The sequence below is a fragment of the Amyelois transitella genome, chromosome 21 (assembly GCF_032362555.1).
Source record: "Amyelois transitella isolate CPQ chromosome 21, ilAmyTran1.1, whole genome shotgun sequence".
In the NCBI taxonomy this organism is placed as follows: domain Eukaryota; kingdom Metazoa; phylum Arthropoda; class Insecta; order Lepidoptera; family Pyralidae; genus Amyelois; species Amyelois transitella.
The window spans coordinates 266,478-294,161 of record NC_083524.1 but is presented as its reverse complement, the minus strand read 5'-3'; the positions used below and the strand labels follow the sequence as shown (position 1 = coordinate 294,161).

The 27,684-nt window shown below is 35.7% G+C and overlaps 1 protein-coding gene across 3 annotated transcripts in view; it reads left to right on the top strand.

Moving 5' to 3' along the window:
- Positions 1–27,684, top strand: part of LOC106139144 (prothoracicostatic peptides-like) — a 66,021-nt gene that overhangs the window by 25,898 nt on the left and 12,439 nt on the right. For all 3 annotated transcript variants that reach the window (XM_060950331.1, XM_060950330.1, XM_060950329.1), the window contains exon 2: positions 25,791–25,883. In XM_060950331.1, coding sequence (XP_060806314.1) covers positions 25,791–25,883 — 93 coding nt within the window. The remainder of the gene's footprint in view (positions 1–25,790; positions 25,884–27,684) is intronic.

The following is a 27,684-nucleotide window of genomic DNA, read 5'->3' as shown; positions in this document are numbered from 1 at the left end:
ATAATAGCTGCAGTGTAGTTTGTTCCACCGCTTCTTCTACACATGCGTTTTGGAATCGGTCATGCTTTCATTCATATAATCACGTCTATATCCCCTGCGGGGTAAACATAGCCAGCAGTTTGAAATACTAACAGACCACGTTCAGCTGTTAGGCTTAAAAATTATTATAGAATTGAGATTCAATACTAACAGGTTACTAGCCCATCGCCTAAAAGAAGAATCCCAAGTTTATGAAGCATATCCCTTAATCGCCTTTTACGATATCCATTAGAAAGAGATGAAGTGTTCCTATTCTTCTATTTATATTAGTGCCGAGAACCACACGGCACATTGATCAATCAATTTATTTGGAATCAAATTACAATGAAATTTTGTAATTCAATTGTGCAGTAATCCGATACTGACTTATTGAATCCCCGACATTGTAAGTTAGTTTCCTTTGAAATCATGTTGGATGTGGGTATATTAATCATAAAGAGAAAGTGGGTTAGTGTAGCATATTGAATTTACTATTTCTACGTACACAACGCCATAACTTAATTTGTTTATATTCTTGAAGATTTTATTAAATGTAAAAGAATCCGAAACGTTCAATGTGGCAATGCTGCCAGCCTTCTGGGCACTTTGCCTCGATACTTGTTGGGACTGACAATTTGTTAGTTTCATTCTATGGTTTATATGTAAACAAATTCGTAAAATACTTTTCATATATATATATATATCTATATATAATCACGACTTTATGCTTTGCGGGGTAGACATAACGAAGTCCAGTCTTGAAAAAACTTGGCCACATTCAGCTGTGTAGGTTAATGATGGAATTGATATTCAAATAGTGACAGCTTGCTAGCCTGTCGCCTAAAGGAAGAATCCCAATTTTATAAGCCTATCCCTTAGTCGCCTTTTGACGACATCCATGAGAAAGAGATGAGTGGTCCTATTCTTTTTTTCTAATGGTGCCGGGAACCACACGGCACTTTTAACACGGCACCATTTTTAAACATACCCAAATAATCCCATATATTTTGCTAGTAGGTAAGACTTTACAATTTTACCTAGGATAGGTTTGTGTTTAGATTAATACAATGACATTTGCATAGGATGTGTTAGAGATAACAGACCGATGTCATTTGTAAAATGGGACGCTATCTGAATATTTTGCCGTGCGGTTCCCAAGAGATTGTATGCATAAATTTGAGTAAAGGTTTAATAAGTTCCTTCTAAATTTATGTATTTTTAATGGCGACAGTTTTAAATTACATTCGTATATACATATAGCCACTTCTATATCCCTTGCGGGATAGACTGGGCCGTATAGCAGAGTAAAGGATAAAGATGTAAATTAATCTATTATCTATACATATAAAAAACCAGTAAACATATTTTGTCTGTAAAAGTATTTTTGACTGAAATGGATAGAAGGACACTTAAAATGAATAATAGAAAGCAATAATTTTTTTTTATTAAATATATTTTTTTGTGATGTTTGAGTATTTTATTTAAAAAAAAATGAAACTGTCTGTCTGTATCTGACTCTATGATCACGCTTATCTCCAAAAGTACTAAACCGATTTAATTACAACCTTCACCAATTGTAGATTCAACTCGAAATTTACGCGGACGAAGTCGCGGACAACAGCTAGTATATGTATAAATGCTCAATTTATCTTCGCTACAATTCTGATGAATATAACATACAACAATAAATTTTTGTTCGTTTATCATTATTACTGAAAAGCATAAACAATGAGATCTTTTATATAAATATAAATAAACACGTTTTTGTGTACGGACGCGTTAAACACGCCTTACCGCCGCGACAAATAAATTTAAAACAATAAAATTCAATAAAACGGACACGTTTGTTTGTAAACACGCTCGCCGTGTTTGCACCATTTCATAATCGCTCGAAACACGGCGCAGTTTCAGCAAATAAAGAATCGCCACGTTTATTGTGAAACTAGCTTTTGCACGCGGTTTCGCTTACATGTAGAATAGAGTCGTGAAACGCAAACCTTACAAATCCTGGCTCGAGTAAGTCAGGTTTTTACACGAAGCGACTCCCGTCTGACCTCCGCACATTTTGCAGGGGAATTAATCCATAATGGATCATTCTTCTTTTCCCCTAATCGGCTTTGATGACATACATGGGAATAAAATGGAGTGAGCCTATTCTAAATGGCCCAATAATTTTTATTCTACTTACATACATACATATGGTCACGTCATTATCCCTTGCGGGATAGACAGAGCCAACAGTCTTGAAAAGACTGAATGGCCACGTTCAGCTATTTGGCTTAATGATAGAATTGAGGTTCAAATAGTGACAGGTTGCTAACCCATGGCCTAAAAAAGAACCTCAAGTTTGTAAGCCTATCCCTTAGTCGCCTTTTACGACATCCATGGGAATGATATGGAGTGGTCCTATTCTTTTTTGTATTAGTACCGGGAACCACACGGCACTTATTCTACTTTCGTGATAAAATCCCTCCCCGCGCTCATTGTCACGCTATCATCGCTGTTGCAAGATTAGCGCTTGCAAATATTGTACTTTAATCGTTGCGTGTTGACACGCGCGGCGTGTGTGCGCCTGTCACGCTGCGTGTTTGCTTTCGATCACACGCCGCGCGTGTTTGACGAATCAAGAATATTACTCTGATGTGATTGGTACATAAATAGACGTGTTTTGGTGGCCATTGACGTAATAAAGTTGTCACGGTGTTGTTTTAGAAATGTTATCTTTGCAACAATTCTTATAAAAATATGCGTTTAATCGGATTATTTGTAGATTTAGGTTTATATTTATTGGCCTTTATTGTATTTGTGGTTTGTTATAGTAAAAAATAATAAAAATAGAAAAATGACTGACTGGTAAATCAACACACAACCCAAGCCTCTTGGTCTAGAAATTTCAAATTTGACATGATGGCTTGCTTGTAGCTCTTCAATCACAATCAATCTCCTCTCCGGATGAAATATTATACACAATTTACAGGTTACCTGGAAGAGATCGCTTTTAGTGAAAAGGTCGTTTGCGGATATGTTTTTAATAGATGATTGTATATTTGCTTTAATTTATTGTGGTACAATAAAGAGTTATTGTATTGTAAGTGTGTGGTCTAGGGATGCACTGAGACAAACACTTCTGAATTTGTCACAACTACTCTCTCAACTACTAATCGCCTAAGAGAAGAATCCCAAGTTTACAAGCCTATCCCTTAGTCGCCTCTTACGACATCCATGGGAACTACATGGAGTGGTCCTATTCTTCTTTTTTTATTGGTGCTGGGAACCACACGGTTTTATTTATAGAATTTAATCATTATCTCTTTATTTTTGCATATTATATTTTTCGACATTTCTCTCTCAAACCTGACTGGTTTCCGGCATCATCAGAATAAATAATTAATTCTTTACTCTACGTATATTACGATAAAATCATCCCTGACGATGTCAGACCAAGATTTCCTGTGCTCTGCCAAAGCATCAAATAATAAAACAGGTAATCTCTCCGCCAATAACGCGACACGGTCGCGAGATTGTCACGATCAGCAACTGATAAAATCACCGGCCACTTTGTTCATCCGCTTTAAAAGGAAACTCCGAAAGGAAATTACTTGTCACAAGAAACGTAATAAAAGTGTCACGGTGACAACTTTTGTAATAATCGCCCTTTGGGTTGTCACGTCGTGTTCAAATAGTCACAAACGTTAAATCGTTTGATGGAGATCTATTTTTGAAATGGTGAATCAAAGAGTGTGATCTTTATTACCATCTTTTGTAACTATTCGTCGTGTCGTGTGGTGTCCGGCACTCTATACATGGTTATAATAAAAGGCGAATAAGGGATAGTAGGGTTTATAAACTTGGGATTCCTTTGGTAGGAGATGCGCTATCAACCTGTCAGTCAATATTTGAATCTCGATTCTATCATTAAGCCATACGAAAGTGACTCTATCTTCACTGCAAGATATTTAGGCGTGACTATTTGTACGTATTTATACCTATTCGTTTAGTATTTAAAAGTCACTTGTTCGTATCCGGTTCGAAGGACCTAAACAATATGCAGGTATTGTAATTGATTAAAAATACAAAATGTAATACATATATATAACACAACTTTCGTTGATGGGAAGACATACAAATCTTGATCACCTTCAAATTTGTTTGCCTTCCCCACAGAGCACTGCAGTCCTCGTACCGTCTCTGCTCTGCATCTCCCAGATAGACTGGAGACAAACTGAGTGTCGAACTAAGATAATGTCAACCCTACGTCAGATTACGAAGAACTATATACAGGGCGTAATTTGAGTTTTAGAAATTTAGTAGTTAGTGGTAAGTTAACTGATAGCTAAGAAAACCCGTAGTGTAATTACTGTGCATATTGTAAAAATCGATTAAGACCAGATCCTATCAATATTTTTTTCAATCCTTCATTCTATTTTCTCATTTTCATCATTATGCTACCCATCTGAATATTGCCTCCGAATCTTGTAACTATTGACATTGTCTACACCGTAAGGAATATAGATGTGATGTTTAATTTATTCAGTAATTTATTTAATTAATTCAATTTTAACCGGCGCCTCATTAACGCGTTTTAATTTGTAAAATTTAGTCATATTTTATTAGTTACAATATACATCTTTTCATAGAGTATTTGCCTAACTTGACAATTGGCTCTGTCATAAGTCGTAAGGAAAATAAAAAGTCATTGTGTATAAATAATTAAATCAGATTTTTTTTTAATAAGTTAAATTCCATTTTAATCACTCATAAACGCGTTTGCGTTCTGAGATTTTTTTATACTTCTTAATATTTTATTAGTTCTGTCAAATATACATAGAGCCTTTGATCTTGAAATTCCAGGATTTTGCAATCGATTAGCATGCCCGCGAGCTCGGTCGCGCGCGCAAATTAAAAAAGTTTAATCGCTCAGTTTACGGCGCGGCTTCCACATGTGGGATTTTAAGCTGAGACTTTAAGCCTTTACTTCATGTTCATTCTCCTCAGCTAGGCCTTTTTCTGAGCGGATGAGACTTAAAGTTGAGTTTTTGAACAAAAATGACTAATAAAAAAGAGTGGGCGGCAATGTACCTTAAATTTATTAAAATTTAAATGACGAACTTGCATCATAAAAAGACTTATAATAGTGTTTGAAGCAAAGAAGTATGCAGGGATCGTGGCGAGTCGAAAGATTCCACAGTCCAGCAGCCTCTGCCTACCCTTTGAGAGAGGCGTGATTTATGTATTCATGTTTTTCATTTTATTGTATGTTGAAAAATATGTTATTTCGACTCTATCCCTTGTACGGTAGACAGACTTTAATACCGTGTGCAAAAAAAAAATGATGTGTGCAACAACGTATAAATAGGATTTCTGGATAAAAATGATTAAATATTTTTGTGTTCTGTGGGTTTTGAAATCTGTGATTTCTTATTCATGATTTCTAAATTAATAAAATAAAAATAAAACAATATCTATTAACCTACTCGGGACAATAACAACATTCGCTCAATTCAATAAAATACAGAGATTAACTCTTTTTTTTTATATAATAATTTGGGTGCGTTTCACCTCAGCCTCAAATAGTGCCTATTCACTCTTGCCTTGAAAATCCCCAAGTTGTATTTATCGGGGAAGAGAGATGCGAAGAGGGAATTCAAACTGCATAAGTTTGTATCAAGTCCATTTTAGAAACATGGTCAAAAGGCGAACCCTAGGCTCCTCTGCAGAGAGGTGAAGGTGTAACTGGATCTAACTCAAGAAGATGCCTTTTTAACTATAGTTCTTAAAACCATTAGCAAAGCCACTTATAAATATAAGGCTTTTATTAAACCGACCTTTTCCTAAAATAACTTAAATCTTCTATTTCAGTATTTAGCTCGAAGGATTATTATTAATCTGTGCCAAAGTATGGAATTTAAGTCGATCATTTCAAAATTAACCTCTATCGATTATTTAGAACCTAATTTAGCTGTCAAGTTAAGCATTATATATATAGTACATCAGAAATAGACTTGTGGCTTACCTACCTCAAGAAATCGATCAATGTGCATTATTGATGCACTAAACCAACTAGTCATGTCCCAATTAAATGCAACTTGAAATCTGTGTTTCATAAATCGAAATAACTTTAGAGCGATCTGATTTAAAAAAAATCTTATTCTATGTTTAAAAATAAGATAACGAACACATTTTGTGTCAAATTACATTGAGTCTTGTTTTTGTCCGTAGAATCGATAATGCAGATATCATTTATCAAAAATCATGGTAATAGCACATAAAAATAATGCTTAAAGTACTCCCTTCCTAGTCTATGGTTAAGTGGAAAAAATTGAAAGAGAACAAAGTTATATAGAAACAAAACGAAATTAATTTATGTCCATCTCCATATTATACGTATGTAAAATTCTATGAAGATCGGTTCAATAGTTTTGCCGTGAAAGACGAATAAACAGACATAAAACACGACAAACTTATGATAATAGTTATAAATAAGAAAAGATATACCCGACGCTAGGATCGTTGACACAAGTGGACCCTGGACTCCTCTCAAAAGGTGATGAGACCATGAGCGTTATATCATAAGGTATAATTTCATTTGCCACATCCCTTATTCTACTCCAAGGTTAAAAATAGACCTTTACGATGAGTTCCTGGAGAAATCGATATTTGCATAATTGAAATGATCGATTTACAGTGATTACAGTATCGATACCACGAAACTCATTGGTAGTAGGTTAATCATATGATGACAAGTATTTGTCCTTTAGTTTTTTTAAAACTGCCTTTAACCTGCGGGTTAATGCGAGTACTAGCTATTACCTGCGACTTCGTTCGCCTTTGCTTAAAAAGCTGACCTCCTGAATTGCCTCTTAGAAGGGTATAGAAGTAAACCATTTGTTATATTGAACCAAGCCTGATGTCAAGATTTCGTACAAGTCGACTACGGGATTGTTTTATAAAATTGGGATTCCACTTGTAGGAGATGGGTTAGCAACCTGTCACTATTTGAATCTCAATTCTATAATTAAACAAAACAGCTGAACGTTACCTTTTGGTCTTTTCGAGACTGTTGGCCCTATCCACCTCGCAGGGGATATAGACGTGATTATATATATATATATATATATATATATATATGTCTGTATATTCAGCTTTAAATGTTTTATTCCAGAAAGTCGATTCCTCGTCATTTCATAGCATTTATAAACTGCACCTATTGTCAGGTTGGCTGGAAGAGATCCCACTCAGGGATAAGCCCGCCTTTGTACTGTACTACTGTTTTATATTTGTAATGGAGTACATTGAGAGTTTAGTGAACAATAAAGCATTTACTTACTTAATTACACCTTTATGCCTCTGGAATCCCGAATAAACGTTTAAATACTGAAAAAAAAAGAAATTTATGAACATGATCGACAAAAGTCTCCAAGTAATTTGTCATCTGAGAAAAAAAAAAGTTGATGTATTTTCTCTTAAGTAAGTGCAAAAACGTGTCGGTACTAGAACGGTTATGGTACCCGAATAAAGAAGCGTCAGGCACAGGTTCAAATCGTACCGCGGTTATGTAACAAATTACATTTACATAGGACCACTCCATCTCTTTCCCATGGGTGTCGTAAAAGGCGACTAAGGGATAGGCTTACAAACCCGGGATTCTTATTTTTAGGCGATGGGCATGCAACCTGACACTATTTGAATCTCAATTCTATCATTAAGCCAAATAGCTGAACGTGGCCATTCAGTCTTTTCAAGACTGTTGGCTATGTCTACCCCGCAAGGGATATAGACGTGACCATATGTATGTATGTATGTTACAATACGAGTTAGGTTCCCTGCAAGGGTTGCGGAGGTCAGACGGGAGTCGCCTAATTTAAAAACCTAATTCACCCAATCCAGGATACATACATACATATAATCACTTCTATATCCCTTGCGGGCTAGACAGAGCCAACAGTCTTGAAAAGACTGGTAGGCCACATTCAGCTGTTCGGCCCAATGACAGAGTTGACATTCAAATAGTGACAGGTTGCCAGCCCATCGACTAAAAGAAGAATCCAAAGATAAAAGCCTATCCCTTAATTGTTTTTTACCACATATATGGGAACGAGATGAAGTGGTTCTATTCTTTATATTTATTTGTGCCGGGAACCACACGGCGCTCAATTCAGGATGATTGTAAAATATATTTAAATAAAAAATCAATATATGGAGATATTTCTAAGATACTACAGATACTAAATGTGACCAAACTAACCGGATAAGATAATAATATGTTTGTTAAATCGATAGATAATCGCGTAATCCCGTAATCGAGTTCTCGATTATTCGCCTTAGCGCACCATTAGAGTCCTTAAGGAATCCGCTGCTAGCTGGATTATACAAAATGTACAATATCGAGGTGGGCGTGGTGTGAATTGATAATCGTATATATTTAGGTAGCAATATTTAGTTTTAGAAACTTTTTGACGGCCTCTGTGGCGCAGCGGTAGTACGCTTGTCTGTGACAACGGAGGTCCCGGGTTCAAAACTTGGCCAGGGCATGATGAGGAACGAACTTTTCTGGTTGGTCTAGGTCTCGAACGTTTATATAAGAAATTATTATAAAATATAGTATCGTTGAGTTAGTATTTCGTAACACAAGTATTAATGTTAGATGGTGCTGTGTGGGTCCCGGCACCAATAGAAAAAAGAATAGGACCACTGATATATTTATAGATAATTATAAATAATCATACAATAAAACCACAGGATAGCTTGGACACGAATAACATGTATGTTTTAAGATGCGCGCGCATGGGACGCCGCACCACAGATAAACAAGAACATAACAAGAAAGAGTTTGTATAACATTTCAAACTTCTTTGAACATATATATCAACCACTCCATCACTCTCCCATGGATGTCGTAAAAGGCGACTAAGGGGGTAGGCCTATAAAAAACTTGGGATTCCTCTTTTAAGCGATGGGCTAGCAACTCCTCCCTATTTGAATCTCAATTCTATCTTAAAGCCAAATAGCTGAACGTGGCCTATCAGTCTTTACAAGACTGTTAGCTCTGTCTATCCCGCAAGGGATATAGACGTGATTATATGTATGTATGTAAGTATTAATGTAGATTTCTGCCCGAACAGTCAAGGGTACTAGGTGAGGCCTTAGGAGTCCCTATGGGTAATGAGAGATCCACTCGGGATGAAAGAGGAGGCACGGTAATGACTTCCTAAACTAAGCGAAAGAAAGCAATTCTTTCGTTTATAGAAAATGCGAACTTATAATATTTTTTCATCAAATATTTTTAGATCTGCAAAGATAACGCCGTGCTAATATTTCTATTCCCGGTCAGGACATAATGAAAAAACCAAATTCATAAATTTTCTGTGTCATCTGGTTTTCGGCACCAATTTAAAACAAAATAGGTCCGCTACACCTCTTTCCCACGGATGTCGTATAAGGCGACTAAGGGATAGGCTTATAAACTTGGGATTCTTCTTTTAGGCGAATACTTAATCTAAAAATTACACCTCTTTCTCTCAAATTAAAGTTTAACTTAAATTTTCAAACAGTTTTGTAACTAATCTACAAAGATTTATTTTTTTTATTTCAAAATAAATTTACGATGTTTAATTTTGGAGATACGTAAACAGAAACGGACGAAAGAAACCATAAAACATTCTTGCGAGCCGAAGTATTCAGAAATCGGCAATTTAATTACCTCCATAGAAGCGACTAATTGATATTTTTACGGTCAAGTCCTCAAGCTGATATTAAATGTTTTTATTGACCGAATTGTCGGAGAAAACGATTTTAGATCACAATATTTGGTTGCTATGATGACTGTTAATAAATAAATAAAGTTAATATTATTTTTGTATATTAACACCCTTTACCTGGATATTACGTCCATAAATATTTTGTGCTTAATTTATATTCATAGATACTAAATATTTTTAGTATTTTAATATATAAATATTATGATTTTATTCAAAATATGTAAACACAATATGTTTATATTTAATAAAAATAAATACAAAATGTACATACCAGGTCTACGAAAAAAATGTAGCACCTCTACGAAGTTGCTACGACACATGTGACCCTCGTAGCACTGCTACGAAATTTAATCGATGCTCGACGCCGATGCTCATACATAAAAATATTAAGAGAAAAACTGCACATTCAAGCAACTGGATATGTTACCAATATTGGTTAGATTTCCCTTCAATGGTTGAGGAGGTCAGATGGAAGTCGCTTTGAGGAACTGGATATACCCAATGCTGCATCGTGGTCATAAGCAAACCTGTCCATGGGAGAATTTTAAAGATTTTCATACATATAATCATGTCTAAATCCCTGGCGGGTAAGACAGAGCCAATAGTCTTGAAAAGACTGATAGGCCATGTTCATCTATTTCGCTTAGTGATAGAATCAAGGTTCAAATAAGTAGATAAGTAGTGTCAGGTTGCTAGTATCCCATGTTTATAAGCATATCCCTTAGTAGCCTTTTACTACATCCGTAAAAAGGATAGAGTGGTCCTGTTCTTTTTTTAATTGGTGATACTCGTATATTTTAACCGATTACACGAAACTTTTTTGTATACTTTACTAAATACATATTGTACATTACACGTCATTATCACTTACGGAATAAACAGAGCCAACAGTCTTAGAAAAGCTGGTTGGATAGCTTAGTGGTAGAGTTTAGATTCTTATAATTATTTGAACTATATCGTTTCTCAATAAACTAATAAATTCCAATTAAAGTTTCCGATCTTCTACCCGCGCGTAACCCTTAAACTCTGAAATTCACACCTCGGGAACATACTGCAAATTGTTGAGCTTAAAGTTCAATACGATTTTCTTCTGTCAATAGTGTTGCAACTTGATAGTCTGTTATCGATAACTTTTTGTTAAACTGTCGATAATTTGAGGAATGATAAAGTATAGATCGTTGTAAGTATCCTAGGATATCACTGAAATCAAGCCTTATCCCTTACGGAGTAGACTGGACATAGCCAACAGTAACGAAAAGACTGAAAAGCTTCATTCAGTTGTATGGTCTAATGATGAAATTAAAATTCAGATAGTGACTAGCTCATAGATCTTATCATTGTATCGATAATACTTATTGCTCAACATTGTTAAACGAATTATCGATTAAAATATTAAAGATGACTAGATTATGCGCTTTGCACCCGTGGGACAACAAAGCAGGTTTTTTAAGTTTATTCTTGAAGGTTTTGTCTGTCTGTTTCAAATAATATGTAAACTGGGGTTGTAGTTTTTGTGTAAAAAAATATTAAAAATACACTTACTTCATTATAATACTAGAGTAAAACTTACTTAAATGGAAAAATGGGATAAAAATAGCCAATGTGTAATTCTGGATCTTCAGCTACCTACATACAAAATTTCATCATAATCGGTTCAGAAGTGTTTGCGTGAAAGAGTAACAAACATCCATACTGACATTCTGACATAAAAACTTTCATATTAGTATAGATATAGATTAGCATAAAGTATAGATTTATATTTACGAGGAAAACTATCGATATTTAGGCAACACTATAATAGTTATGTCGCAACTCTCTATGCATCAAGTTATCTCTTGGTTCAACAAGTTAACTAAACGGGTTATGGCTAAGTTATGTACATAGTAGTTGTTACAACTGACACCACGTTTTAGAGTTCTAAACATTTGCAATATGACATGTAAATACGAGAGGTCTGGAGTTCGGATTCCGATGGGAAATACTACGTGTAGTTTTAAGTTTGTTCTGAAAATTGCATTCTTTTCCAAAAGTCCAGTTGAAGAAATGACAGTTGAAGAAATGCCAAGCAATTTATTGGAATTATAGCTTTATAAAATAAAAACAACGTGGATTCGTCGTTTCCCATGTTTTTTTCGGAAATGCGTAGAAAATAAAAACAGTACTTATCGGTAAATTCATAACAACGCCATCTGGTGCAAATTTCCATCATGAAGCCATGCAGCTGAGCGTGGTCTTTCAGTTTTTACGAGACGATTGACTCTGTCTGCCCCGCAAGGAATGTCAATATATGTATGTGTTTGTATGTAAGGTTCAATATCTGAAAAATTATTTTGACTATATCAATAAATTAACAGCATTTAATCTCTATCGGTTTAATACCGTGACATTTCTCAATTTCCCAAATATATTCCATTGCCGGTATAATTTTGCAAATTTTAAATAAATATTAACGAGAGCTCCAATCGGTGAATAGTCGTAAAATTATACATTCACAGATTTGTCACACTCCGACGGACGGAACGGACCTGTTGGGACGAAAACCCGGAATAATTTAAATGGTATAAATAGGTGATAGGTAGAGAATATCATATTTGGTATTTTTAAATTGATATTGAAAAGTCATTAACCATATTTTGTGTAATGATTCGTAATTTTGTCGTTATATAAATGGAACCTCATTAAAGGACAGTGCAGGCCAATGTTTATACGAAAATATTATTTCTATTGTTAAATGAACTTTATCTAGGTCTTGGATGTTAAGCTATGTAAGTTTTTATTATTAAATATAGTATCGTTAATATCTCGTAACACAAAGTCTTGAGCTTACTTTGTGGCTAACTCAATCTCTGTAATCTGTCCCGTTGTATACCTATTTATGTATGAATCTTTATGTATTTCATAAGATAAGTAATCAAATTATATTGGCTTGCATTAACAAGAAACTCTGCTACCAGACAATGCAACATAGTTTTACTGTACAGCATTTATAATATAAATAGATTGGATTACCTTTATAAAGAAGACTTAGAAAATATCTCTGTCATCGCTTAATGACGTCACATACTCTTCTAAGTTTACGCCGCCATTAAAAACACAAGCTCATTCGCCCGCGGGGAAAGAAAATAAGAATAAAAATAATTATGCCTAGTTCACACTAGACGTAAGGCCGTACTCAGACCGGACGGAGACACGACTCGGCCCATGACACAAGTTTAGAACTTACTTTGGGATCACCTCAATCTATATGATTTGTCCCGTTTATATAATATTTTTTTAAGAGTTCCGTACTAAAATGGAAACCTCAAGCTTAGTTATCCAGTAATAAGTTTGAGATTTAAAATTATATTTGTGTGTTTGTTTGACAGAGTACTAGGCAGAGTAGTATCTGTTAAATTTAACGGACCAACAGCGTCTTTTTAACGAAACTAAACTTTGCATCGTCTATACATACATATAGTCACGTATATATGTATGTATAGAGGACCCCTTGCGGGGTAGACAGAGCCAGCGGTCTTGAAAAGACAGATAGGCCACGTTCAGCTGTTTGGTTTTATGATAGAATTGAGATTCAAGTAGTGACAGGTTTTTAGCACATCGCCTAAAAGAAGAATCCTCCCGATTAGATAATTAACTAAAAAGCCGAACGTGGCCATTTTTAGATTGTTGGCTCTATCTACCCCGCAAGGGATATAGACGAGACTATATGTATGTATGATGATCGTTTGCGGTCGCCGGCAACGCGACCGGGTCGTGTGTTAGGGTTCTTAAGTGAAGTATAATAGGTCATTGCATTTTTCTATAAATACAAAATCGATCCAATGACATTACTTATATACTTACCATTTAGAAATAAAAAAAGAAAAAACATTCTCTCGGAGAAAATCGATTTTGTAAAATGTTTTATAAACTTTCAATGCGTGTTTTGAAGCGTAAAATAAAACGTATTAAGTTCTAACCTTTTTTCACGAGCAGATTGTTAAAATCCAGGAATTAACTGGGAATCATTAAGTGAGGTACTAACAACCTGTCACTTTTTTTCATTCATTCATCCAAATAATCACGACTATATTCCTTGCTGGGTCGACAGAGCCAGCAGTCTTGAAAGACAATGGCAGAACACGTTTAGCTGTTAGGCTCAATGATAGAATTGAGATTCAAATAGTGAGAGTGACAGGTTGCTAGCCCAGAAGAATCACAAGTTTATAAGCGTATCCCTTAGTCGCCCTTTACGACATTCATGGGAAAGAGATGGAGTGGTCTTATCCTTTTTTATTGATCCCGGGAACCACACGGCACTATTTCTAAATCTCAATAACGCTACCGGACGTCTCATAAACTTGCGATTCAAATTTACTTTTTTCACTATTTGAATCTCAATTCTATCATTAAGCCATACAGCTGAACGTGGCTTTTCAATCATTTCAAGACTGTTGTCTCTGCCCACCCCGAAAGAGATAAAAACGTAATTATATGTTTGTATGTAGATATATTACCGGACGTCTTATGGCCGAGGCCTCTTATGACAATTTAATAGTCCCCAACGGTGTATCACTAACTACTTACTTACATATCCTATTATTTTAAATTTAATATTGAAATGTCATTTGAATAAATTAACTTATTTGTTCGTGATTAGTTTCCTTAATGTGTGGTCAAATTGAATATTAATCATCCTTTTGGAAACTGTGTAATTAAATTTGCTTATTAAATGTTACTCTAAATTACAATTCAGCCAAATGAATAAGGAATGAACGCTTAAAATACTTAAGTGTCTGATTCCGGCCTGCCTGTGCCGTGTGGTTCCCGGCACCAATACAAAAAACAATAGAACTACTCCATCTTTTTTCCATGGATGTCGTAATAGAAGAGTAAGGGATATGCTTGGGATTCTGTTTTAGGTGACGGGCTTGCAACCTGTCACTATTTGAATCTCAATTCTATCATTAAGCAAAACAGCTGAAAGTGGCCCGTCTGTCCCGCAAGGGATATAGACGTGAATATATATTCGCTCCCGTAACATTACCGAAATCCCTCTTTAACCTTTAGCTATGATTATTTGTTAAACTCCGTATTTTTTTTTAAATATTATCCATAAAACACTTTATGTCACGTAAATATTATTTTATTTTTTTTTCAGTCGAATTGTTGTTCTAACCGTATATTCAGTAAAAATTTAACATTGTCAATTCAAATTCTGTCGGTTTCTTCGTAAACTTATGCTGCTGTGTCACACGAGACGAACAAAGCCGCAGGAATCATGTTGTATCTACGTTGTAATAGTTTAAATGCCTGTCGTGTTGCGACACTAACTTTGAGCCCGGTTAATATATTCAATCTGTCAAGTTAACCTCGTCGTCGCACATGTTATACATACATATTATAATCACTATATCCCTTGCGGGGCAGACAGAGCCAACAATTTGGAAAAGACTAATAATTCACGTTCAGCTGCTTGGCTTAATTGTAGAATCGAGATTCAAATAGTGACAGGTTGCTGGCACATCGCCTAAAATAAGAATATCAAGTTTATAGGCCCTTCCCTTAGTCGCCTTTTACGACATCCGTGGGGAAGAGATGGAGTGGTCGTATTCTTTTATCTATTGGTGCCGGAAACCAGACGGTACAAAAAAAAATTAAGAAAAAGAATTAAGTCCTAATAAATGGTTGTCTTTTTGTTGAATAAGTCCGTCATTGTACATATTCTTCTAAATCCAATGACTGTTTTTTTTAATTTGTCAAATTTGTTTTTAAGTGTAATAAATTAGTTTCCTTACTTAGTACTTCAAAACTTATGTAATAGGAGAACCGTCATCAATCGATATCCTCCATTTTGAAGTCGGTTAAATTTCTAAAAGTGTAACAAACGGTTTCCTGAAAACTGCATCAAAATCGGTTTAGCGACACGCGAGATGATCGCGGACAAACATACATAAATACACGTCAAACGAAAAGGGTTAAGAACAATTTTTTATTTGTAGTGGCAAGGCGTGGTGCCTGAAAATAAGTAAATAAGTTCATACATACATATAATCACGTCTATATCCCTTGCGGGGTAGACAGAGCCAACAGTCTTGTAAAGATTAATAGGCCACGTTCGGCTGTTTGGCTTTAAGATAGAATTAAATAATAAGAAGTAAATAAGTATCTGAAAATAAGTAATCAAAGTGCATACAGCACGAGTTTCAATCCCATTCATGTATTTCCTCCGTTTCAATTTAACTCGCATTGTAACAAGAGTGTATTGAACACGTCTAGAACAATAGGGTGTGTTCACATGTGTTGGTGTGACTCTCACTAGCGGGAATTTCGATCTGGCAGGAGTTCCGACCTGCGAGTTTGAGTTGAAAACATACATACATACATAAAATCACGCCTCTTTCCCAGAGGGATAGGCAGACACTACATGATTACTATACATACTATAGAGTTGAAAACTGTTAAGAAATATAGTGTGTGTTGTGTGAAATGTATATTATGTTATGTAGGCTTTTTTAATCATTTTTATAGTCTATTTTTTTAAATAATTATTTTACGCATGCGGTCTTTTCAAGACTGTTGGCTCTGTCTACCCAGCAAAGGATATAGCCATAATAAGTTTTCTTATTAGTCATCTTTTATTACGTAAAGTTAGAGCATAAAAAGAAATTTGATTGACTTCTTTCAAATTTCTTTTCATCAATAATTACGTAATTGAATTACATACATACAAACATATGATCACGTCTTTATCCCTTACGGGGTAGACAGAGCCAACAGTCTTCAAAAGACTGATAGGCCACGTTCAGCTGTTTGGCTTAATGATAAACGACCTACCCAATTAACATTACAAAGTAAATATCACGTGACCACAATTGTATGCATTAGTCAAGTACCCCAAACTTCGCATGTCGGCCCTCATTACCGCACGGATGGTAATGGCGGACGTCTCAAACGGACTGACCAACAAGACGGATGACCGATCTCCGCCGGGTCTCAAACTAATGCGTTTTGGGAACTGTTTTTCCTTTTCACTTGTTAAGGCAGGTGCAAGCTCCTGGGAATTTGTCTGAAATGGTAATGTACTGTAAAAAGTTGCTCGAATTTAGACGGTTCCTAAATTGATGAATGGGGTTGAATTAAAAGAAATTTTCTTCCTCCTGACTTTAGTCCCGGTTGCATCGTCACCACTCTGAAGAGGAGCCCGGGGTATGCCTTTGACCATGGATCCTGGATTGGGTGAGTCAGGTTTTTACACGAAGCAACTCCCATCTGGACTCCGCAACCCCTAACCTTTGCAGGTAAACCTAAATCGAATTGGATCCGTGGTTACACATCCAGTCGCCTGAATGTGTAGGTTTCCTCACGATGTTTTCCTTCACCGTAAGAGCATCGGTTAGCATTCAAACTAATGTACTTAACTTTGAAAATAGTCATTGGTACATGGGCGAGGTGGGATTCGAATCTGTGCCTTTCTACTCATCACGCCTTTTAACCGGGCACCTTACCAATTCGACCACCGACACTCTGATTATGCGGATATACGGATACATATATATACAGATGAATTAAAAGAAAATAATAAATTAATGTAAGTATTCTGATTAACTGTTATATCAAACAAACATACATATAATCACGTCGACATCCCTTGCTGGGAAGAGCCAACAGTCTTAAAATACTGAAAGGCTACGTTCAGCTGTATCGGTAAATGATGAAAAGAAAATAAAAAATTAGATTCAAATAGTGGCAGGTTGCTAGCCCATCGCGTAAATCAATACTAATACATCGCGACTAATGTACCATGTTTATGCAAAAAATGAATTATTAGACAGACAGGTAGCGTTCAGTTCTTTTGTATGATAAAATGTATCGCATAAATATGAAGAATTGAATTTAAACTGAATAAAGACTTGCTTAATTACAATTGAACCTATTTGGCAAATATCTGCCATGAAAAAGTTTTTTATATTATTTTTGCATAGAAAAAAAACACAAATACAGTCAACGTCAGACAAATCTGATAAGGTTTAGATTTTTGACTGCACATTGCTTCTTGTTTATGTCAAAGGTGTGTGAAGTAACACCTTTGACATGAACAAGAAACAGAAAAGCATTTGAACAGTTTCAAAGATTACATTTACAAACAAACTTTACCTCTTAACCGAGTTGAATGTACTCAATTGTGCTCTATACAATGCGCGCATAATACGGTTCTCAACACACTCCCATTGTTAAACTGTCAATGAACAGCGCATGTAGTTTATATTGGACGAGTTCTTATTTCGAAAGCAATATCGCAGTAATTAAAAATTCTTCAAAAATACTTCTTACATTTAAGACAATAACTACAAATACTTAAATATTCACCAGTTCAGCTATTATAACCTTAAAAAACTCTTATCAAAATATTGCATTGTCATCGGTCCTTGATACGTGTGCAAAGTTCCAATTTGATCAGACGTTTAGAAATCAGTGAAAATTAAGCTCAAAGATTCCGTTACATACATACATACATACATGCATACATACAACCCAAGCTAATAAAAGCGTAGTAAAAAGGAACTTATTTAGTTGAACATTGAAAATGAAATAAGTAATTAATTCTACGACTTGTCAATCCTGTAGATGAACTCATCTTTTGTGTTTTAAACGGTTTATTATCTTGGATTCCTTCTTTAAGATTATTCCTTTACGTTCTCATGTAAGTAATGTAAAATATGTCTTTATGAAAAAAAAACTCTATAAATCTAAACCTAAGACGATGGCGTAACTACCGGTAACTGTCTTAAAATCTCAATTCCGTCATTGAGCATCTAGCCAGCGTTACTAGGTCTTCCTCGCAAGGGAGAAAGACGTAATGTATAAGACTAAGTACTTTTGGATTAAGAAGTATGATTTGCTTCTCGATCGGTGCCGTGTCGTTCCCGGCACCAGCTCAAAAAAGAATAGGACCACTCCATCTCTTTCTCATGGATGTCGTAAAAGGTGACTAAGGGATAGGCTTACAAACTTGGGATTCTTTTTTCAGGCGATGGGCTAGCAACCTTTCACTATTTGAATCTCAATTCTATCATTAAGCCAAATAGCTGAGCGTGACCTATCAGTATTTTCAAGACTGTTGGCTCTGTCTACCCCGCAAGGGATATAGGCGTGATTATATATATGTATGTATTTGCTTCTCGACTCGCCCACAAACTCGCCCAGCGTGAACCCAGTCCGCCACAGTACGATGTCACACGCCACTCGCCCCGAGCTGCGGAAATTGCAAGCTACTAAGAAATATTGATATGCAGCCAGCTGTGTGTCGCTGTCCCAGCGTGGGGTCGCGATTACCATTCGTAGGTCTGTTTGTTTTGATTTGTTATATCTGAATTGTGAATAGTTTTGCGGTCGAAATATCCGGTATTTTGTGTAAAACTGGCCCCTTGAAAAGTAAAATGGGATGTCTTTTCTGGCGGCGCTTTCACTCTTCTCTTCTTCTCCATGAATACGTTCTAAAAAGAGTTGTATATTGCAATAAATGGAATTGTTGAAAAGTAAAAACACTAATTGTGTCAGTCTATAACTGGGTGACTGGTGATGATGATTCTTCATATAATTTGCGTGTACAACCTTATCCTACATGCATTAATATAAAAGTGTATTCTGTGTGTGCAGTGCCGTGTGGTTTCCGGCAGCAATAGAAATAAGAATAGGACCACACCATCTCTTTCCCATGGATGTCGTAAAAATCGTCTAAGAGATAGGCTTATATACTTGGGTATCCTCTTTTAGGCGATGGGCAAGCGAATTGTCACTATTTGAATCTCAATTCTTTTATTAAGCCAAACAGCTCAAGTGGCCTTTCAGTTTTTTGATGACTGTTAGCTCTGTCTACCCCGCAAGGGATATGGATGTGATTATGTTGTTAGCGCTTCAAGCAGATTGCAAGTTAAACGCGCTCTAAATTAAAATAATATATATAAAAAAATACCAATAACATATACAAAGGCTTATGAGCCTTCTCAAGATGAAAACAGTTTATAAACAACTACATCGTTCAGATTAAGTCTTAGAGGATTGAAGCCGAGGAAAAGCGGCCTAGCGATGACGCGCGACAAATTGCACGTCAGCGTTACATGTCGCGGGTGACGCGCGACATGTGGCGCGTGACACGCGGCGTGTGCCGGCTAGGGTTAGCAATGTGGACATACATGTAGCGTTCCGCGACTGTTTTTACAGTATGGAGAATGAAACCAGTGGATTTCCACAAAAGTGTTTAGCATAAACTGAAATATTTTTTTACTCTCTCATATAAATTGGTTGGTCAGCTGATTGATCTTAGTATGGGAGAGTAAATTTATTTTTCCTTTTTGCTGTATGTTTTAAAGAAACTTTGAGTTTAAACCTTAAAACCTTAGTTTCATCGTCTAGACAAGCTATAAAAATCGCTGCACCTAATGAAAATTCACTCTGTATATTTCGCATACCAAAAATGTGGTAAAAATGTTACTTTATTGTTCTATCCTGCTGTCATAAACTTACATACGTTTTGCAGACTGCAGTATATTCAAAACAGAGTAATTTATTTTTTACGATCTGCAAGAATTTTTCAATAAATGTTTAAATAGGTAAATATTATAATTTAATTTAATCTTGACATCATCCTCGATTTATGATGTTAAATAATTTAAATTTTACTATTTATTGACAATCGTACTGACACATGCATGTAAATTAATTTGTTAAACTTGTATAATTTTAAATTAATTTAATTTGCTGTGCCCTAACAGGGTTCATGTTTGAACTAATGTACTTTTTATATCATATGTACAATTTATGTAAACACATGAGATGCAATAAATGATTGAGTATTGCCTTCAACACGTACCTTCTGACTTTTCATGAGGTTGGTAGCCCTGTGGGTGACGCGCGACGTGTGTTCCGTAAAGGGGGCGTTTTAATCTGTTGTATGATTGCTTCGGTTCCGGGGAGAATATTGTCATTCAGAGCTCATTTTTACTTAAGTTAATGACTCAGTACCTCAAGCCAAGGTGCCTGTAGGAGGCTTTTAAGTAAACACATTTCCTGGCTTGAGAAGAAAGAGTGATGTTTTTTGGAGCATTTGGTTTCTAAATACAAAATAGTGCTAAAGATTACCGATTATAAAATTGTATATTCATATATTTAATTTAAATAAATAAATAAATACATACGGGACAAATAACACAGATTGAGTTAGCTTCGAAATAAGTTGAGACTTGTGTCAAGAGATACTGACTCGACGATACTATATTATACAAAAAAATACTTATATAGATAAACATCCAAGACTCAAGCCAATCAATAAGTTAGCTCTGTGCTTCGTTCCTGTGTAAATTTAAAAAAAAAGAATGTCATAAAAACCTGTCCCGCCGTTTTGCTGTAAAGTATCTGTTACACAAACAAGACAGACTTTGCCATTTATAATATTACTCGTACAAAATAAATATTTCTGTGATTCAATTACAAAAAATTTTCATTATACACTAAATAAATTATACAAAAAATGGGGTAACAATATTACGTGTCAACCTAAATTTTAATTGGTATTTGAGAGGTGTAACCACGTGGCGGGCAGCTGCCATATATCATAGTAAATGTGTCTCAAGGGCTTTCACACGTAGTACCCTCGTCCTCGCCAAAATCTTGCTTCGGACCGTCACCAAACCTGTTTAATCGCAACCATTTTATATTAATTACTGCCAATGAATTACAATATAAATGGAATTAATAATTTTGTAGGCACAAATCACATAAATTGAGTTAGACTCAAAATATTCTCGTGACTATTGCTCAAGACGAAGTTTATACATATATGTATATTTAGTGGGTAGGTATATGTCTTTTATTTGTATTTGTTTTAGTATATTATTGTCCGCTATTTTATATTGTTCTTTTATTGTTTGCCGGTTGACTGGAAGAGATCCCTTCATGGGTAAAGTTCGCCATTGCAAGTGATTTATTTCTTTTATAACTACGAGTATGTACTCCTTCTGTGTAAATTTTTGCGCAACCAAGATATTACAAACAAACAAACAGACGTATATTTCATGTTAAATAAATGACTTAATACTGGGTGAAAAATATTTAATTTAGTTTATCATCACGATACTGATGCCCAATATTGTTTACTAACTTTTTAAGTATTTCAATCCGTTGAAAGGAAAACGAAGGAGAGAACTATAAAAGTGAGTCCATAAAAATGAACGAGTTTCTTCAACGAACTTTGTTTACTTATGAAAAAAGTTTCGCGCCATTTCAGTGGCAGTTGAGCAAAGCCCAGACAAATCAAAAGCTTACTTGTGCAAAGTTTTTGTACGGCTTTTGTTTTATAATTCATTGCACAAATATCCTAAACATATTTGCAATATAAACGTAAATAGCTTCCGCGTCAAATGAAAATTCAACTTTTTCTACTCCGTTCATGTTTGAAATTCCAGATATTCCCTTAACTTCGGCCACCAAGCCAGTTTCTAAATAAGAATTTGTTTCTTCCACATGCGTTTCAACTTCCCGCGCCCCGGAATTTTATCACGTGGCGTTTTCTTGTATTTTTATAAAAGTACTAGCTTTTACACACGGCACATTACATACATACATATAGTCACGTCTATATCCCATGCGGGGTAGACAGCGCCACAGTCTTATAAAGACTGATTGACCTCGTTCAGCTGTTTGGCTTAATGGTAAAATTGAGATTCAAATAGCACATTAAACACAAAGCTATTGAAAATCCGTCCTATTTGAACGTTTCCATTTTCTCGTTGCAAACCTAAGTGTTCCAGGAAACAGATCCCGGCCGCGTGTTTACGATGACACTCGACTACATTTGCTACACGGTCACTTTGCAAACTGTACGCTGTTTTTTCAAGATTTCCGATGTTGTTACAGCAATTTTTACTTCGTTTAGTTTGCTTCGTTTAGAAGTTCGTCTATATCATTGCGAATACAATTTTAATTATTGGGATTAAACTGGTTATTACTTATTAGTTAAGATAAAGCCGTGTGGTTTCCGGCACCTATATAAAAAATAATAGGACCACTCCGTCTCTTTCCCGGGGATATCGGAAAAGGCAACTAAGATAGGCTTTTATAATTGAGATTACTCTTTAAGGCGATAGGCTAGCAACCTGTCACTATTTGAATCTCAATTCTATCATTTAGCCAAACGACTGAGCGTGGCCTCTCAGTTTTTTATGACTGTTGGCTCTGTCTACCCCGCAAGGGTATATACCCGCGTGATTATTTGTTGTATGTAGTTAAGATTATTGACTAATGTAGATATTATTAAATTGCCTACTTACTCAGATTTATAACCAAAAGTAACATGCATGCAAAGTAAGGTATCTTAATTGTTTTATTAATGAAATAACCCTTAAACCCAATACTAACTAAAAATACTCAAAAATCGTCAGCTCGATTCATCCATTGCCATTGGCATAAAATCGCTGATATAGCAACCCGCTTAAACAGCGAAGGACGCGCAAAGTCATTGGTCCTTCGCAGCCGGATTCTCCATATTCTACAAATAAAATAGGTTTCCGATTTATATCTCGATTCGTTCACTCGTGAGGATCGTCAAATGTATTCGGGTGTTATAAACAGATACCCACTCAAAGATAGCCATATTGAACGCGGAAATATTTTTCTGCTTATTTTCTCCTTTAAATGCATAAATATTTTTAGTATTTCGACATGTTATTCTTGAACACCTGTGATCCTTGTTTTATGCAAATCACAATCTATCCTTGAATCAGAGTGTCATAAACATACATATATAGTCCCGACTATATCCCTTGTGGGGTAGACAGAGCCAAGAGACTCGAAAAGGCCAAGATCAACTGTATGGCATATTTATACGTATATAAGTATATTAAAGAAATTGAGATTCAAATAGTAACAGGTTGCTAGCCCATCGTCTAAACGAAGAATCCCAAGTTTGTAAGCCTATCCCCAAAGAGATGGAGTGGTCCTATTTATTTTCTATTGTTGTCATCTCGGATACAAAGCAGTGTTACTTCGGGGCGCTTAAATATTTCTACCACAGTAGTACTACAATCTTTAAGTACATAGCGATACTATAATCACAAAATTTTTACAGCGTTATAAATTTGTTTATGATTATTAGCCATACAGCTGAACGTGGCGTACCAGTCTTTCAAGACTCTGTCTGCTCCGAAAGGGATATAGACGTGATTATATGAATGAATGAACACATTGATGCGTATTAAACCTTGACATCAGCAGCTGTGATTGTAAGCCGTATCTTAAATCATTGTGATTTGTTTAAAAAAAAATCATGTCTGTTTTTGTACATATTTTTATTTGTTTTTTTTTGTTATGGTGTTTTACGAATAAATTCTATTTACTTTTATTTTTAAAAATCAATTGTAAGCCGAGCCAATTGATAATGTTTTACATTGTAATATGGCCCTAAATGACCTGCCTTCACCGCGACATGTGATGTTTCCCTCGGGACTCGACACACACGTTAACTTGCCCTTTAGGAAATACCGTATTAAGCAAGTTTAGGGGAATCAGCAGGATTACAGGGCACTTGGCCAGACTAGGGTCAGGTACAGAGAAAAAACGTTGCATACACACACACAAACACATAATAAAGTCATTATTTCTTACGAAGTAGATAGTACCGTGTGGTTCTCGGCACTTTAGAATAGGACCACGCCATTTCTTTTCCTTAGATGTAGTAAAAGGCGACCAAGGGATGAATTATGAACTTGGGATTCCTTTTGTAAATGATGGGCTCGCAACCTGTCACTATTTGAATCCAAATTTCATCATAAAGCCATACAGCTTAAATTGGCCTTTTTTTTTTATTGTCCGTTCTGTCTTCCCCCCGAGAGATATATAAACATGACTGTATAATTGTATCTATCATTAGATCAAAATTTACTCTCACATTATAATCTTTGTATGGTTATTTTATTTATTATTAGCAGAATCTCTCAAATCTAGTAAGTTTTCATCCGGCCAAATCTCCCTAATATAATATTTGTAGAATTAGCTACCACAACCAATCCAATCTGTAAGAGCTGTAGGTTAGTTTGTTACGCTATATCCTGATAATCCTGTAAAGGTCTCAACTTGGAGGCCCGGTAATCCAGGCAAAAACTAATTCCAGATTTTGTTGGCTGCCACTGAAGAAATAGTCCCAGTCTGAAAAGAAATATATAACAACTTTTTTACGTGCGCGTTAAATAACTTATTTTTATAATTAGCTTATGTCACTCCATAAGGTCTTTTCTTTACCTATCTGTGCCAAATTTCGTGAAAATCAGTCCAGTAGTTTACGAGTTTATTCGTAACAAACAGACGAAAATACAAATCTTTTCTTTTTATTAATAGTGTGGATATACAGTTATTTTTACTTCGTTTAGAAGTTCGCATATACAGTTATATTATTAATTTTGGCTTACGGTCACTTATTTACTTACAATATTGTCATACTTGACACATAAAAATCTAATGGAAATAAAGAGTTAGTATCGCGTAACACAAGTCTCTAACTTACTTCGAGGCTAACTCAACGTGTGTAGATTACACAGTCCCGTGAATATTTATTTACAATATCACCATAAACAGCAATACCCACACTAACTTTAACGCAACTAAAACGGGGGATGCCCCGCAAATAGGGCGGGTGCTCCGTGACCGCGCGCCGGGCCCACGACAGCTGACATTTGCGAGTCTGTGGGACGGTGGGAACTATTTTAGCTTATACACGTAGGCACACTATGTTGACTTTTATTTATAAAAGCTACGGTTAAATAAAGTTCTTATTTAAAAGTAAATAAACTAGATTGTTTTTTTATAACATATACTTATATAAACAAACATCCAAGACCTAGGCCAATCAGAGGAAGTTCTTTCCTCATCATTCCCTTACCGGGATTCGAACCCGGGACCTTCGGTGTCACAGACATCCTATAATAATGAATAAAAATTTTGAATTTTGAATTTCGAATTTAGAACGAATAATTACGATTGTTCCAGATGCGTTGCTGCGTAGCCGCACTATGGCTGTCGGCGCTGACCACGCTGGCGGTGGCGGCCGGGGAGGAGCCCAGTCACGAACCCGCCGTACAGGTAGGATATGTTCTTGCTTACTGATATTAACATATGGTCACGTCTATATCCCTTGCGGGGTAAGAGCCAACAGTCTTGAAAAGACTGAGTGGCCACGTTCAGCTGTTTGGCTAAATGATAGAATTGAGACTCAAATAGTGACAGGTTGCTAGTCCATCGCCTAAAAAAGAATCCCAAGTTTGTAAGCCTATTCATTAGTCGCCTTTTATGACATCCATGGGTTGCAAGGTTGATAAGCTACGGTATTTTTTCACAAAAGGCTTCTTAAATAGCAAATTGTAGAAAATAACGCAACAGTTACAATTCAGTTACTTCGTAATGGCCAGACAAAGCTGTTTGGAGGTATTGTGGAATGGAGTTTGTGAAAAAACGCGGGAAACTTGGAAACCGCCTTTTAGCGGAGTAGGGTGGGGCTGCACTTACAGCGACAATCACACGCGTTAAATTTTGTGTGCATGGAAATATTATTTAAACAATGCAAAGACACCGTTTCGATAAAGTGTATGTATATAGATATATAGATTAGATAGTTTATCGAGTCTTTATACATACACTTTATCAAAATATCATCAGTTGATGAGCTTGCACGAAAAGAGTAAAGAATGTGGACGAGTGACAGAATTATGTAGGGATTGTGGCTAGCACAGAGATGTAATCTTTGCCTATCTCTTCGGGAAAGAGGCATTATTTTATGTATGTATTATGTAGACTTGATACAGTAATAGATAGAAAGATAAAACTCTATTGCACCATTAGAGTAAAGCATACCGTCTTGTAGTGTCGCTTATAATTATTAGGGATTTTTAAAATAAAAAAGCGGATCTGTTTTAATATATATATATAATAATATTAAATAAAACTTGATTCTAATTCGAAAATAGAAAAGTAAAAAAAAAAACAATCGGACGCGTTCATTTCGTCAATACAGCACAAAGGAGGATGAATGGGAGCTTCAACACATACAAAACAGCACGAAACTCATCCATCTGACTTTTCTGGTGTTCCCTGATGGGTCATATTATCATCCTACGATCTCCCGGCTAAAGTCTTCAACACTGCTAACAGAAAACCCTAAACCAACTTGGCTACACTAGGAAATTGTATAAAACACAAGTCGCGTTATATTCCAACAGTCGCCTCTTAAAACAGCCGTTAAGTACTGTATTGTTTTAATTTAAGTATTTATTACGATTCAAGCATCGTGCAACACAGGCCTTTCGAAGGAGACCCGTGTAGACACAAAGAGTCTTTTCGTCATAATTCCTTATAAGCGGATTCCAAAATCAAAACATCATCGAATCACGCCTCCAACGTGAGAATAATATCACAAGATGGCGCCTGTTACCAACGTCTTGACACTTTCCGCAGTTTGTAACGTACCTTCTCAAGCAAATTATAAGCCTGTTACCCTCTTGAACTAAGCCCCCACCTCGCCCGAGACACAATTAACATTCTGAGTAGAAACAAACGCTTTAATAGAATAACCAAGATCTCTGCTCACTCGTGTGGAGATAATTCAGCAAAGATTTTATAGAGATTTTATGCTCTAGGCGGTTGGAGGCGACCAGAGGTATTTTAACCGACCGAGCCAGAAAGAAAGAGTTGTGTTCTGGAATATTGTGTTTATTTCGTGGGTAAGTTGCACCCTCTGCTTCTATGCTTCGGGGCCCGGGGGTGTCCAGTCAAATGCGTCTTCAGTATTAAGACTACTTTTTAGTAAGCTCTTTTGCCTAAACTAAGAACTTTAACCGATATTTTACAGATATTTCTTTGGAATATTTTGTCAATTTATAGATGTGTA